The sequence below is a fragment of the Ochotona curzoniae genome, unplaced genomic scaffold, assembly GCF_017591425.1.
Source record: "Ochotona curzoniae isolate NIBS_2020 unplaced genomic scaffold, NIBS_Ocur_1.0 contig_3819, whole genome shotgun sequence".
Taxonomy (NCBI): domain Eukaryota; kingdom Metazoa; phylum Chordata; class Mammalia; order Lagomorpha; family Ochotonidae; genus Ochotona; species Ochotona curzoniae.
The window spans coordinates 15,488,874-15,504,641 of NW_024466004.1; the positions used below are offsets into that span (position 1 = coordinate 15,488,874).

Consider the following 15,768-nt stretch of genomic DNA (forward strand, 5'->3'; position numbering starts at 1 on the left):
GGGGGAGGGCAAACTTTCTCTAAGGAAAGAAAGGAGAGGGAAGGTTTGAATAAAGAGTAGAGAGAACTTAAAAAACGATTGTAGGTTTTGGTCTGTTTCTTTGCTATATCCCAGACACTCTGTAAAATAAAACTAGTTGTGGATAATAAATATCCCTACATATGGCATATGAATCACAGTACATTTCATCAGTTTATTTCCAGGAGGGTGAATATAGAAAATAATTTTGTTATAGGTTCCTTATCCTTGGTCTGAAATACCTGGGACTAACAAAGTTGCACATTTTTGGGATTTGGGAATATTTGAATAGACTTTGTTGCTTGAACATTCCTAATTCAAAATCTAAAATACTCCAAAATTCATTTCAGATTTTCAGATTAGGAATTCTCTCTTCTAGCTCCTGAAAGTATTTGTTGGTGGTGAACAGGAGAGTACCACTTACCAAGTGCCTTATACTTTTCAGTCATTACTTTAATTATCCTTAGTCATTACATCTCAGTCAAATTAACCCTAAACAGTATAAGTGGAAAAGAAGACTAGGAAGCCGTAGCACAGTCTAGAGGATTAAAGCTAGAACAGAGCCTTTGATTGGAGATCTAAATAGATTTGAAATGGTGTGTTCAGTCTGAAAATCATACACAATAGTTCAAGCTTATATGCTAGTTCTAGAAAAAGCAAACATGGATCCATTGGTGAGATATATTTTACCTTAGGCTGGCTCCACCAGGAAGCATGCTGGTAAAAGAGGAAAAAAGCCAGAACCAAGAGAGCTAATTTTCTATGGAAGTGGCTCTAAAAGTAGCATCTGGGAGAACTGTGGGACTCGCAGGCGCCACATGTGCCAGCTTAGTTATGAAAGCACAGGCAGAAAGAACAGCATCTGGGAGTGGTTATGTTTGTAATCGGAAGAGTGCCTCTTGCAGGTTAGAGTAAGATACCAGTGGGAACTTGAAGTGTGAGAAGCAAGCCGCAAGGACCTCTGGTATATGGACTGAGACTGAGGAAGCTCTTTGAATGGGAGGGGGTGGAGACGAGAATTAATTCATGTAAAACAGGTACAAGTCTTTTTAATCACAGTGAACATGATGTAAATCCATAAAAAAGAAAAGGGATAAGAAATATATTTTTCCAACTACATTTGTGTATACAGAAATTATTTTAGACTAAATACTTCCAAAGTTTTCTTAAAGGAATAATGTTATCATGAATGTAATTTTAAATTAACATAATTTTAATAAGACACCGTTTTCTTTTCTTCCTGTGTTATCTTCAGGAATTGCCTCCTTACAATGGTTATGGACTAGTTGAAGATTCTGCTCAGAATTGTTTTGCTCTCATTCCAAAAGCTCCAAAAAAAGATGTTATTAAAATGCTGGTGAATGACAGCAAAGTGCTTCGTTATTTGGCCACACTGGTAAGGCTAATATTTTATATTCCAGATTCTGTTGTCTTTGTGTTTGTCAGCTGTAGGAAGGCAGTTATCAGGGTTATGTGTTATCAAACAACCATTGGATTTAGTGCCCAGATTTTTGGCAGGTGGGATGGTATTAAGTGTGTGTGTTCCTGAACAAAAACCTAGTTGAATTCTGTATCTCCCCAAAATATTTCCTGGATCTCTAATATCTCTGTTACACTCATACTTTGACCAAAATTTTTGCTTCTTTTATTAAGCAGCTTTGAGACTCTGAGTTATAGTAGAATCATTCGTGTGCCTTTGTGCCTGATTTACTGGGCCATTTTTCCTCTGGGTGTATTTACTGTACTGATCAGAGAAGCATCCTTGAGAGCAGACATTGGCATTCAGAGCCCCTCAAAAGGGAAGCACCTGGTAAACACTCATGCTTTAGGCCACAAGTGGCTAATCCTAACAGAGATAATTGTCTGGATTTGATTAATCCCAGTTCCAGAGGCCTCAGTTTCACCAACCAAATTAAGATTATTCAAATACCAATGACACTAGGTGACTATCTAAATTATCTGAAGACAATGTTATTACAGGCTTCAAATTATTTCTATAATCAACTTAAATCATACATTGTTTTGAATGTATGTTTTAAAACAATATTATGTTGCAGTGTTCAAAACAAGGTAAAGTGGGAAAAATGGTCGAAGCCAACAGAAAATAGAAATAAGTCCATAGAGGATTCAAGTACTGTATTATTGATCTTAAAAAAAAAAACTCTGAATTTTCTGCTTACAGAGATAATAATATTGAGAATATCAGCAGAGAATGAGAACCAACCCAACAAGTCTATTTCAGTTTTGAAAAATCATTCATTACCAGAATAAGAAAATGAAGTTCTAAAAATCATTTGACTAATTCATGTAAAAACAAAACATTTAATAAAACAGAAAATAAATGGAATATATTTATTTTAATAACAAGTATACACCAAAAATATGCCACAAATAGTACACTTGGGGATAAAATGTTGAAAGTTATTTGCTGTGATTAGAAATGAGGCAAGACTGCTCTCATTACTTCTGCTCCACGTTTTCTGGAAGGTCTAGCTAAAGCAGTTAAATGGGAAGGGAAATAAAAAGGAGAAGGATTGACTGGGAAGAAATGGAAGTTTCATTATATAATTGAATTATTATATACCTATATAAAGAAAGCAAAAATGAATCTACATTCTATATTAGTAGAGCCAGTATACTAATAGCAACCAAAAAATTTTAAGTTAAAAATGCTCCATGCTGCACACCATGGTATAAAAAATATTAAGTCTCTAGAAATAAATTAAGCAAAAGGAAGGTAATATCCAACATATTACTGACAGAAAATTGAGAAAGACCTAATAAATGAAAGAACATATCATGTTCATTGGTGAGATACTCAGTATTATAAAACACTGCAAATTGATGTATGATTTCAAAGCAGTGGCAGTCAAATTCCCAAAATGTTTTTATTTTGTAGAGCCTAACAAGTTGATTCTATAATACATGTGGAGAAGCAAAACACCAAGAAAAATCAAGACATTTTTATAGAATATCAGTAGATTTTTTTCAACAAAATATTGCAACACGTTATAAAGTCATAGCATTTAAGATGATACATATTGATTCAAGGATAGATGGACAAATGTAACAGCCTAGACATAGAACTAAGTACATGTGAGATTTATGACAAATATGGCACTGCAGAGATGCTGGGAAAGGAAGGTCTTTCCAATAAATAATAGCAGGTCAATTAGATGCTCACATGGGAAGGAAAAAGAAAATTTGATCTCCACTGCTTGCCAAAAATAGAAATAAACTCTAGATGTGTTAAAATTTAATGTGAAAGGAAAAGAAACAAAGCTTCTTAACCATAACACAATCTTAACCTTGCAGTCAGGAGAGATTGATTTAGCAGAACACAAAAAAAACAGTAATTATTTAAAACTGAAAACATTGGTGTGGGTGAGTGGTTACATCTCATATCAACAGGCTTAGTTCAAGTCCCTGTTACTCTATTGATAATCTAGATTCCTGCTCGTGGGTGTCCTGGGAAACAGTAGGTGATGGCTCAAATAATTGGATTCTTGCCACCCGTATGGAAGAGCCAAATGGAATTTCAAGCTCTTGGTTTCAAGCTGGCCCACCTCTGGCTATTGGCAGAAATTTGGAGAGTGAACCAACATATGAAAGCTCCCTTTCCATGTGTCTCTCTGTGTCTCTTTGCCTTTAAAGTGAAATAAATACATTAAAATGAATATACTTGACCACATTAAAATAGTTTTTCAAAAAAGAAGAGCAAAGTCAAGATGGGAAGAATGTTTTTAAAAACTAACCAAGAACTTATACCAAGAATACATAAAGAACACTCTTATATCCTAAGAAAAATGAGTGAGAAACTTGAATAGGCATTTCACAATAGAAGCTATAAAAAATGTCCTATAACCATATGAGAAGATGCTCAGCTTCTGTAGTAGACAGGGAAGTTACAAATTACAACCACTGTAAATTGCCTCCATTTACCCACCAGAATAATATGTTGGTAAGACTACAGAACTATAGACATTTTCAAACTCTCAGTAATACTTCCACTTAATAAAAACAGTTTGATGTAATCAGGCATTATGGATTGTGCCAAGATGATATATTGTATGTGCACGAGAAGATTAAGAATTTATTTTTTAAGATTTACTTTATTTGTTTGAAAGGCAGAGTTACTGAGAGAATGGGAGAGAGCCAAGAGTGAAAGCAAGAGAAAGAAAGAGATTTTTCATCTTCTGTCTTACTCCTCAAATTGCCACAATGACAAGAGCAAAGCCAGGAGCCAGGCACTTCTTCCCAGGCCCCCAAGTGGATCTAGGGACCAAGGAGTTGGGCCATCCTTGATGGTTTCCCAAACACCCTAGCAGGGAGCTGCACTGGAAGTGGAGCAGCCAGAACTCGAATACGGGATGCTGGCACCACAAGCAGAGACATAATCTGATGTCATTAAGTTATATCTTTAATCATTCATTCATCTAACAAATATCAGGTGTTTTTACCAAACAATGTAAAAATTAGATGCATGAAGAACACTGAACAAAATAATTGTTCAATGAATTTCAAAAAGTTCAATGTCATGACAAATTAAGGCATTCTGAGGAACTGTCAGATTGGAAGAGACCGAAGAAATATAATAAGTGAATTCAATGTGAGATCCTAGATAGGATCCTGAAACAGGAAAAAAAAGTTCTGAGAACAGATGAAATTTGTTCTGGATCAGTAACCTATTTAATAGTATTGTGCTAGTTTCCTGTTTTTGATTACTGTGTGATGGTTATATATGACATTAACGTTGTGGGAAATTTGGCTATGGAAATGTGAGGATTCACTGTGCTTTTTTTATGGAATTTTTCTATAAGTATAAACTTAGTTCAAAGGGTCCAGTGTTGTGGCACATTAGATTAAGTTGCTGCCTGCCTGTGGCCTGTGTAAATACTAACTCGGGTTCCAGCTGCTCCACTTCTGCTCCAGCTCCTTGCTATTGCTCTGGGAAAGAAGCAGAAGACGGCTCACGTGTTTGGGTCCCTGCCACCTATATGAGTGGCTCAGTTGGAGTTCCACACACCTTGCTTTAGCCTGCTACAGTACCTGGCCTTGGTGGCCATTTGGGGAGTGAGTCAGCAGGTGGAAAATGTCTGTCTATCCCTTTACTCTCCCTCTCTTTCCGTATCTCTGTCTTTCCAACAAATAAAACATGAATCTTAAAAAAAAAAAAAAAAACTTAGTTTAGTATTTGCAAACAATATTGAATCTTAAAAAGCTGCAAAAATCCAAAAAGAAAAAAATTAAGTTCTAAATTATTTCTTCCTACCACACTGAGATATTTCTGCTGTCTCCTCATGTGTCTTGGTATGCCCCTACTCAAATTTGTATTTCATTCTAAGCCTAAAGGAAATACTTTGTGGGTTCTTTGATGCAGAAATTCTTATGGTTTTATTTCTACTAACTATTCTGCAGATACTCACTTTAAAAAAACTGTATGATATGAATGTCCAGTCTAAAAGGCTTGGAGACTATTATGGGATGGAATGAAAACATTTTACTAAAAAGAAACCTAGTGATTTTCCTCAAAAGATGCGCAATTATTACATAATTTATTTCATAGTCTAAATCAGAAGCATGTGTGCTGCAGTTGCAGTATGAGAGAACGGTCTGGAATAAGCATGTTTGTATTTAAGCTTAGTCAAGCTGGAGTTTATTCCATAAAGGCTGTTATTTACTTGGGTTTTGTAACCTAAGAACAGAGATCCTTCAGTGATTTGAGTTTGGAAAAAGTCTTGTCTATAAGGTAGTGTCTTAGAATCATGCTCCATTCTGTGATTTGTTTTTACTACCCTAGCTGTCCTTTATTAAATGCTATGTGTAAATGGGCTTGTTTTTAAAGCTAGACCCTTCCTAATTGTCTCAAGTTGAACATAATGCTAGCCAAGCAGCCTCAAACTGGCTGAGTCTCGGGCAGAGTGGAACCCGCATCTGTGCTTCGTTTTTACTGCATGTTACTTTAAAAGAGTTGCAATCCACATTTAAAAATCGGGGATTACACTGTATTCCAGTTTTCTACCTTTAGGAAACCTGGAAGATCTGGAAATATTGGCCTTGACACCCTGCACGGCAATTATCAACAGTCATTGAGTTGAGACTTCCCTCGGATGTGGCATGTCTTTCCCATGCCTTCTAATTACCCCTGTGCAGTTGGTTTAGGTTAATATAAACTTGGTCCATTCCTATCACATGCCTGGCCCTATATGCATTGTTTAGGAAACCTGAGTACATAAACCTTCATAATATTCTCTTTTCATTGCCTTTCTAGGAATCCCCCATTCCACAGGACAAAAATCGCCGGTTTGTTTTCTCTTACTTCCTAGCCACTGACATGATCAGTATCTTTGAGCCCCCAGTTCGCAATTCTGGTATCATTGGGGGCAAGTTCCTTGGCAGGACCAGAGTTGCTAAGCCAAATTCTCCAGTGGACAACCCTATCTACTATAGCCCTAGCGACTTCTACATCGGTGCTGTGATTGATGGTAGGTCTAAAACATGGCTCAGATTTCCTGCCAATTGGGAGAATGGGTTTATGGAATTTCCTTCATTTAATCCTGGTGAAAGGTGATTAGGTTGTATTCTAGCTAATGTAGTGCTAATATTCTAATATCACATACATGTTAGAATGTCTTAATCTTCCTCATCAACTAAACTCAACTGGTTATATGTGTAGATGTTGCCAATGGTCTTTCCAAATACTAAGTAATAAACTGCTACATATTGGTTTTCAGAGCTATTGTACATCTTTAGTCTGCCTCACAAATAAATGTCTCTCAATTTGTCATTGAGGGGTCAATAATCAAGCTAAGTACATTACTATCCTCTCCACAGTGTTTGGCCACCGGTTTGTCATCCTTGATGCAGACGAGTATGTTCTGAAATACATGGAAAGCAATCCTACCCAGTATTCACCAGAAGCGCTCACGTCGATTCAAAAACTTGCCCAACAGCGAGAAGCTCCTGCGTCAAAGTTGGAGAAGTATGTGTGACTGCCTAGGATTCACTTTAGCTTTGGCACATATGTGTAGCTTTTTTTTTTTTTGACAGTGAATGAATAATTACATTTTAGATTTTTGGATTTCCTCTATTGAATTTTTTCTTTTTAAAACAAACTGTTGTGGCTGTTGTGTTGAAAATAAATTAAGAGGAAGATTAGCTAGGAGAACATCACAGTAAAATAGGTAAGAAATGAGAATTTATGCATCAGGCAACATTAGCAGAGAGAGGTGGTAGCTTGATTTGGATGTATTGTGAAGGTAGAGCATGTGGGACTTTGGACAGATCGTATACAGAATGTGAGAGAAAGAGCACAATAAAGGGTGATTCCAAGAGTTTTGGCCTGAGCAACTGAAAGGAAGGTGGTGTGGTCAACTAAGGTAACACAGATGTAGACTCTGGGTAGAGAAGTTTTTTTCGGGGGAGCAGGGAATTTGGTTTTAGACAAATTGACTTTAAATATTTGATACACAAACAGAGAGTAGCACAGGCTTTTGAATATGTTAGGTGACAGATTGGGCTAGAGCTGATTCTGTGGCAGTGTTGGGCCACCAGACTGGATAGACTCTCTAAGGAAGTTACTGTAGATGATGCGATGATAGCTTTAAGGATTAAACTAGATGTTGAAGAGATTGAGAAGGACAATCAAAGAGGGAGGAAGAAACCCAAATGAATGTGATATTCTCATAGTCAAAGTTTCGGCCATTCTCCCTTTGTACTGAAGTATAGCACTGTAAAAACTGATCATTAAAAAAACAAATTAATAGTCAAAAAAGTATAATATTGTTCTGTGACCTTCAACATTTTTATCACAACATTGAAAATTCTGATGGTTATAAATGAATAGGGAATTTTTAAATGAATTTTTAGTTATTACTATAGAAACAACATGCTAATTATTACTTATTTTACCATAATGTAAGACACTGGGAATGCTGAGAATTTAAATGATTTCTCATTTGTACAAAATATATCAAAAATAGTCTGAGCAGGGAATGGAGAGTTGTAGAGCAGTGGTTCAGCCACCACTTTGGGATGCACATATCCGCATATCAGAGTGCCTGCTACTGAGTCTTGCCTCTGTTTCTAGTCCAACTTCCTGCTAAGGTATCTGGGAGGCAGCAAGTAATGCCCACAATATTTGGGCTTCTTCCCACCCTGGAAGGAACCCAACTGATCAGAAACCCAATAACTTGGGCCATTGCAGCTGCTTCCTGGGTCTACATTAGCAAGTTGAAGTCAGGTGTTTAAATCGCTAAGTTAAATGTCTTCTCTCTTTCTATAATTCCATTTATGGAGTAAATTCCATTTACTATAATTTCATTTCTAGTGTTACCATTTTTGTGTTTCCTTATACAAAGAGACTTAATTGTGTATTTGCCTCTCTATTTAAAGGTAGTTTGTTTATTTGAAAGGCAAAGCAACAGAGACAGATCTTCCATCCACTGCTTTATGCATCAAATGCCCACAACAGCTGGCCAAGGCAGGAGCCAGGAACTCCACCTAGGTCTCCCATGGGGGTGGCAGGGATTCAGATCCTTGGGTTATATATTGCTCCCCATTGTGCATGTCGGCAGGAAGCTGGGTAAGCTATTCTCATTGTCTGAAGTCCTATTGTTTTCATCCTGCATGTCTTAGCTTCACATCTTTCCAAGGGTGAGATCAGATGCCACTGCTCAGTTCAGCTCTTCCTGGTTCTGCCGTCCTCTCTATGCCCCTTACCTGGTGATGGTACATTCTTCCCTTCTACTAGTGATTTTAACTCCTGTATGTTAATTTCTCTGCTAGAGACCAGGGATCCTTTTGCTAGAGATAGAATCCCATCACACTCATCAGTTTATCCCTCTCCTCTGCCAGAGTTAGCATTGAGCTCACTGTGTCCAGTAAACAGTTGCTGAGTGGACAAGTAGTTCTAGCAGGACAGTGAAAAGAACTTCGTTGAAAACTAACATGTGTGGTGTGCCTACTATGTCAGACACTAAATACTTTTTATGTAATAGTTCATTAAATTATAACAGACTATATCAGATTCTTCCCTCAAAAACTCCTTTATTATAAACAAGGGAACAGCCACAGAGCAGCAGCTGGTCAAGTCAAAGCTGAGATTTTAACCAGGTAGATTCAGAGCCCACACTCTTGACAACAGTCTGTTCTGCTTTGCTAGAGACAAGTAATGAGACTGGAGACCCAGCAGACTCCCAGCTACCCGGAGTCCCTGGGTAAGTGACCGTCCTCTCAGTAGGTTTGCATTTATCACGCTGGAGGGGAGGCCCTGAGTCACAGAGAAATCAAAAGCTGAGGTCAGGCCAGGCCATACTAAATCTGTAATTAAAACAATCACATTTTTTTCTTTTTTTAAAGATATTATTTTTATTGGAAAGTCAGATTTACAGAGAGAAGGAAAGACAGAAAGAACTTCCATCCACTAGTTCACCCTAAAGTGGCCACAATGGTCAGAGCTAAGCCAATCCGAAGCCAGGAAAAAGGAGCTTCTTTTGGATCTTCCACATGGATACAGGATCCCAAGGCTTTGGGCCGTCCTCTACTGCTTTCCAAGGCCACAGACAGGGAGCTGGAAGAAAAGTGGAGCAGCTGGGATATGAACTGGTGCCATATGGGATCCTGGCGCATGCAAGGCAAAGACTAGCCACTGGGCTACCACACCAGGCCCATCCATGGTCATATTCTTTCTAAAAAGTAGTAATCTACTAATCTCTACTAGTTAAAGGCAGGGAGACAGAGACATAAAGATCTTTCCTCTACTAGTTTATTCCTTAAGTGTCTTCCAGAGCTGTGTCTGGACCAGGCCAAAGCCATAAGTCTGAAACTCAATCTGCCTCCCATGTGGGTGGCAGGGACCCAACCACTTGAGCCATCTCTACTACTTCACCTGGTCTGCCTTAGCAGGGAGCTGGGACTGCAAGTAGAGCCAGAACCCTGCAATTCTGCTTTGGAGTAGAAGTCCCCTGAGTGGCACCTTCACTGCCACCCAAATGCATGTCCTGCACTGGGCAGTTGAAAGCTCCACCACACTGTTGGTGTCAGAGTTGCTAACCACCAACACAAAATATTTCAAGAAAGGAAGAACAAAATTGTGGTTTGTTTGCTCTTTAAGAAAATATGTGAATTCCATTTGGTTCTTAAAAAGTTGAGGATTTTGCCAGGGTGCTCATAGCAAAATAATTTTAAGAGCAGATTGAAAATTGCAACATCCCACTTAGCTAAGGGAAAGAATTAGTCATTCTTTAAAACTCAAAAACACTTTTATGAAAAGTCAGGGTAGGGCATTGATGTGCTTGACACAGTCTTTACCTGTGGCATGTGGAAACCTCCAGTCACCTTTCAATTGGCCAGTACCTGTTAATTATAACCAGCTGGGCCCTGTGTGGTCCCTTGTTAGTCCATGGGAAGAAAACTTTGCCTTGAGATATATGGAACAGTCCCTGGCCTGAGCCACAGCAGTAAAATATGGGACTGTGACTTTAACCAGCCCTGACTTAAATAGTACCACCATGTGCTTTGCTGTCCTATCTGTGAATGTACTCTATGCCTCTTGGAGGCATCAGGTGCCAGGAGTATCTTCCTTGCTATATGAACACATATGGTATGTAGCTGTGTTAGGAAGAGAGTAATATATCCCTCCCAAAATGAATGGATCACACATTTTTACTTTCTGGGTTCCATGTCTGTAACTCCTGGCCACATGTGACTCTATCCCACCACTGAAGTTTCTCCTTTCTGCCATTTATAATGTAGTCCATGCGATTGGAGCTGCCCCCGCCAGGTAAGCATTCTTCTAGATAAATAATGCAAAAGGAGAGAGAGAGAGATTGGGAAATTTTTATAATAAATTGCTATTTTTGTCTTACTACAAAAAAAAACACATGGCCCACAAATATTTGAATAAAAATGTACTATTAGAAGTGAAAATAGTAAAATAGTTCTAAAATTCTATAACCCAGAAATGACTACTTTGCATTTTGTTTTTAATATGAATATAAAATTGAGTAATTCTGTAGAACTATTGGACTTTTTTTTAACTTCACAGTTGACTGTGAACGTCTCTGATGTCCTTAGTGGTTCTCAGGGCCTTGACAGTTTCACCCGTCAGGCGATGTTGTGTTCATCTCAGTCACAAGCACGTGAAGGGCCCAGGGAGAAGCTTTGCTCCCCTCCTCCTTCTGTCTACCTACTGCTTACTCCCACTCCCGATGGGCAACAGCCTCTCTCATCGGCTTTTTGATTATATTAGTAGGGTTTCTTGGCACAATACAGGCAAAATTAGATGTTTTCTTTTTAAAAATTTTTAAAAAGATTTATTCATTTTTATTGGAAAGGCAGATATACAGAGAGAAGAGGAGAGACAGAGAAGATCTTCCATCTGATGGTTCACTCTCCAAGCAGCTGCAATGACTAGAGCTGAGTCAATCTGAAGCCTGGAGCCCGGAGCTCTTCTGGGTCTCCCACGCAGGTGCAGGGTCCTAAGGCTTTGGACCATCCTCCACTGTTTTCACAGGCCACAGACAAGGAGCTGGTTGGGAAGTGGGGCCGTCGGGATTAGAACAAGTGCCCGTATGGATCCTGGCCCATGCAAGGCGAGGACTTTAACAATTACGCTATCGTGCTAGGCCCAGATATATTTTCTTATTTTCCTTTAACTTTGTACCAAAAAGTGGCATTCCACATGCTTTTGTGTCTTGAATTCTTCACTAACAATGTATTCATTGTCAGTACCTATATTATCCTGTTGCTCGATGTTAATGGAAATTGTTTAGCTAATTCCCTATTTCTGGATATTTAGGCTATCTTAAAATTGTCTTACAGATGTCTCTTTGAATGTAGTTCACGATTGTTTTCTTAGGTCATATTATCATTATTTTGCTAGCCTTTTGTTCCTTATTTCCAAACTGTTCTTTAGTAATATCCAATACCACCTTATACTTCTCTGCTATGGTTTGCATAAGATTGAGTGTGGCTTCTGAAAGTGCACATGTTTTGAGCTTAGTCCCTTAAAGAAAAATAGGGAACCTTTTGGGGGCAGCATTAGTGGAAGTGGTTAGGTTATTGTGAATGCTACCTCAGAAAGAATTGATTTGGGCCCGGGTGGTAGCCTAGCAGCTGAAGTCCTCACTTTGCATGTGCCAGGATCCCATATGGGCACTGGTTCTAATTCTGGCAGTCCTGCTTCCCATCCAGCTCCCTGCCTGTAGCCTAGGAGAGCAGTCAAGGATGGCCCAAAGCCTTGGGACCCTGCACCTGTGTGGGAGACCCAGAAGAGGCTTCTGGATCCTGACTTTGGATCAGCTCAGCTCTAGCTATTGCAGCCACCTGGGGAGTGAACCATCGGATGGAAGATCTTCCTCTCTGTCTCTCCTCCTCTCTCTGTATATCTGACTTTCCAATAAAAACAAAATCTTCAAAAAAAAAGAATTGGGTCATGTTGCCGTGAGGCTTGGTGGAGTGAGCCTGACAAGTGGAATGGCTCTGCCTTGAATTCCTCAGCTGAGCTCAGCTGAATGCTTCAACTATGCTACTGAGCCTTCCAAACTGGGAGCTAAATAAACCTCTGTTCTTTACAAAGCATCTAACCTCAGGTGTTTATATACACTCCCATCAGCATGTACCAACAGGTGGAGAGAGAAGAACAAGATGAAAGAGGCTATTTGAGGCAGTTATCATATGCAAAAGTGTAAAGGACAAAAAGCACTGGTGGTCTTATAGTTTTGAAATGATGGAAGGAGACAGGCTTAGTGTGAAGTAGTTGGGCATACTTGCAAGAGCACGTTGGAAGTGTAGGAAGCTGTGAGTTTTTGGCTGGCCTCTGACTCATGCTATAGTCCCTGAATCTTGGAGTCTGTTTTCTCATTATTGGGAAGGATGGGAGTGTTGACTGGGCTTATGAAGGCCAAGTTTGCTCTTAAAGGATTTGTGAAGATGAAATATGAAGAGGTCTTTTCCAGCCCTAAAATTCTTCCAATTTATAACTATAAAAGTTAAGCTGCAACTTCCCATGGCTGGGTTTGCAAGGGGGAGGCCTCCCTCTCCCCCATGTCCTGTCAGTAATCTCCACAGTAAACGCCGAGCAGTCACTTAACTGCTGCCAGTGGCTTTTCACAAAATTCGCCATGGACTTGGAGGGAATGTTAAAATAGTAAGAGATCTGGCTGCATCATTACATGCAAATCTTCTTTCTGGGGCATTCATTGCTAGATGAGGTAATGTTCATCTATAACAGAGTGAGAGGCACGCATGGGATTCCCACAAATACCAAATCTGAGGGTGATGGTATTCGATTTGGCTGCTTAGGTGCAGTGATTTCACAGATGGCAGGAAGGGAGGCAGTTCCAAACTTCCCCCTCCTGTCAGGCCTTTCTGACGTGGATGTCAGCCAGCAGCCTGCCTCTGCTAGCAAGTGTTTGCTTACTGGTCAACTCAGTGTCAAAGCTGTTTGTCACTAGAAGCTTCCTGACTTCATCAAGTGAGAACTTCAGTCACTGAGAATAAGATAGGTTAAGGAAAAAAGAAAAACGTCATATTGAGCCACTTCCTTCCTTTTTCCACAGCAAGCAAACCGAAGAGGATCCAGGCATGCAGGAACTAGAAGCATTAATAGAAACAATCCAGAAGCAGCTGAAAGATCATCCATGCAAAGACAGCATTCGCGAGACATTTCAAACCTACGACAAGGAAGCTTCAGGCTATGTGGACAGAGAGATGTTCTTTAAAATCTGTGAATCTCTCAATGTCCCGATCGATGACTCCCTGGTGAAGGAGGTCAGTATGAGTCCTGCTTTGGGTCAGAGGCTGAGCACTGATCATTCCTTCCTAAACGAAGTTACAAGGGGGCTCCAATCCGATCTACACTGCACCAGTTATGGTACCCCTCCTCCCAGATACTATGATGGCATTCTTTTCTAATTGCTGTTAGACAGCTTGGGACTAGACAACATAGAATTATGAGTAGATCATTGTGTCGAGGCTAACAGAAGGCATCAGAAGTGGTCCTGGGTGTGCGGGAGTTGGGGGTGAGGTGGGTTGGGTGGGGGACGGTAATGGAGCAGATGCCAAGGAGACACATAGACAATCTGAGACCTTTTGGGCCAGGCTCCTATGCAGCTGTCCAAATTTTAAATAGATGGCATGCTGAGCTTTAATTTTCAAATCATTAATTCTCTGATCTGAGAAGTGACAGGCACGGGAAGAATGGTAGCCACTGGGAAGTGATCAGGAAAGGACTGGGTGGGGTGGCTATTTTAAAAGGATAACCATAAAAAATCAGTCTATTACCAGGCCCAGTTGGGATTAAAGGGACATGGTTTGAGCAGTGACATAAGAATAGATTCTTCTATTTGCCTGTGATAAAAGAAACGTTATTTCAAGAATCTCACTCCTTATGGGTTGGGCGAACAAAGTCTTCAATTTGACTATAAAACCAGTAAAAAAAAAAAATTGAAAGAATGCTTAGTGCCCTCATATGTTGAATAGGCCATAAACCATCTGCAGGTTTGGTTTAACTAAATGTAAAACTGGGATAACGCCAGAACCTCCCTCTCAGGTTCCTAGTGTCATTTCAGCACCAGCTAAGGATATGAAAATGCAGAACTATTTACCAAGGAGTGAAGTTCATCATCCCCAAGTGCATGGCAGGTATGTTGAAGGAAGCTCTGCCATCACTTTAACCTGTTCTCTCTGTTCTCTATTGCAGCTGATCAGGATTTGCTCTCATGACGAAGGCAAGATTAATTACTATAACTTTGTGCGTGCTTTTTCAAACTGATTTGGCTGATGAGGAAATGCAATACAACTCTGATTTTAGACTGACACTCGTTGAAACACATCTTGTTTTCCTCACAGAAACACAAAGCCTCTGAAGTTATATGTCTTTTTATATTTCAGTACCACTGAAGTCTAAATAAAATTGGATCTTTTAGGATCTAAGGTTGGCCCTTTACTTGGAGGGATTGGTTCATTTTAATGGTTAATTTTACAAGTCAACTTGGCCAGGTCAAACATTATTCTAGATGTTCTGGTGAAAGTTTTTCCATTGAGGTGAACATTTCAATCACTAGACAAAGTGAACAGACTGCTCTCCTTAGTGTGGATGGGGTTCATGTAGTCCTTTGACCTGCAAAGATTCAAAAGCCTGACCTTCACCCTGATGAGGCCTCCCACCAGACTGCCTTCAAGCTGTGCCATGGCCTTTCCTGTCTTCCTACTCCAAGTGAAACAGCACATTTCCTTGAATCTGGGGCCTGATGGCCTTTTGACTTGAACCACACCCTCAGCTCTCCTGGGCTCTCCTGCAGGTCTTGGGACTTGTCATCCTTCATGATGGTATGAACCAGTTTTTAGTCGATATGTGTCTCCCTCAAATATACATGAGGCACTTTATAAACACAACGGAAATTGGAACCTAAAAGTAGTGGCATATTTTCCATGAACATTTTGAAGACTATTTACATACTCAACACACATCCTGCATTTCCTTTACAGTACCCATACTAAGGATGAGGAATGAATAAGAGCTAGAGGAATGACAGAACTTTCTAGAAACATTGAGGGTGTCAGTATTTTCTAGAAGCATTTAGGGTATCGAGAATAAGCACGGTATCACTGTTGCTGCTAATCAACGCTCCCTCCACCTGCCTGCCCAATATCATAGGGAAGTGTTTTTCATGTCCACATCCTTTCAAACCATTATTTTAGGTCCATTAGTGCTCTTTTATGCAATCGGTAATATTAGTGTGGTAT

At 39.6% G+C, this 15,768-nt stretch overlaps 1 protein-coding gene across 1 annotated transcript in view; it reads left to right on the forward strand.

Annotated features, from left to right (window-relative positions):
• Positions 1–14,968, forward strand: part of EFHC1 (EF-hand domain containing 1) — a 44,085-nt gene extending 29,117 nt beyond the window's left edge. Inside the window, exons 7-11 of the mRNA XM_040983534.1 lie at positions 1,274–1,414; positions 6,290–6,503; positions 6,853–7,000; positions 13,581–13,791; positions 14,723–14,968. Coding sequence (XP_040839468.1) covers positions 1,274–1,414; positions 6,290–6,503; positions 6,853–7,000; positions 13,581–13,791; positions 14,723–14,794 — 786 coding nt within the window. The 3' untranslated portion in view covers positions 14,795–14,968. The remainder of the gene's footprint in view (positions 1–1,273; positions 1,415–6,289; positions 6,504–6,852; positions 7,001–13,580; positions 13,792–14,722) is intronic.
• Positions 14,969–15,768: the final 800 nt, after the last annotated feature.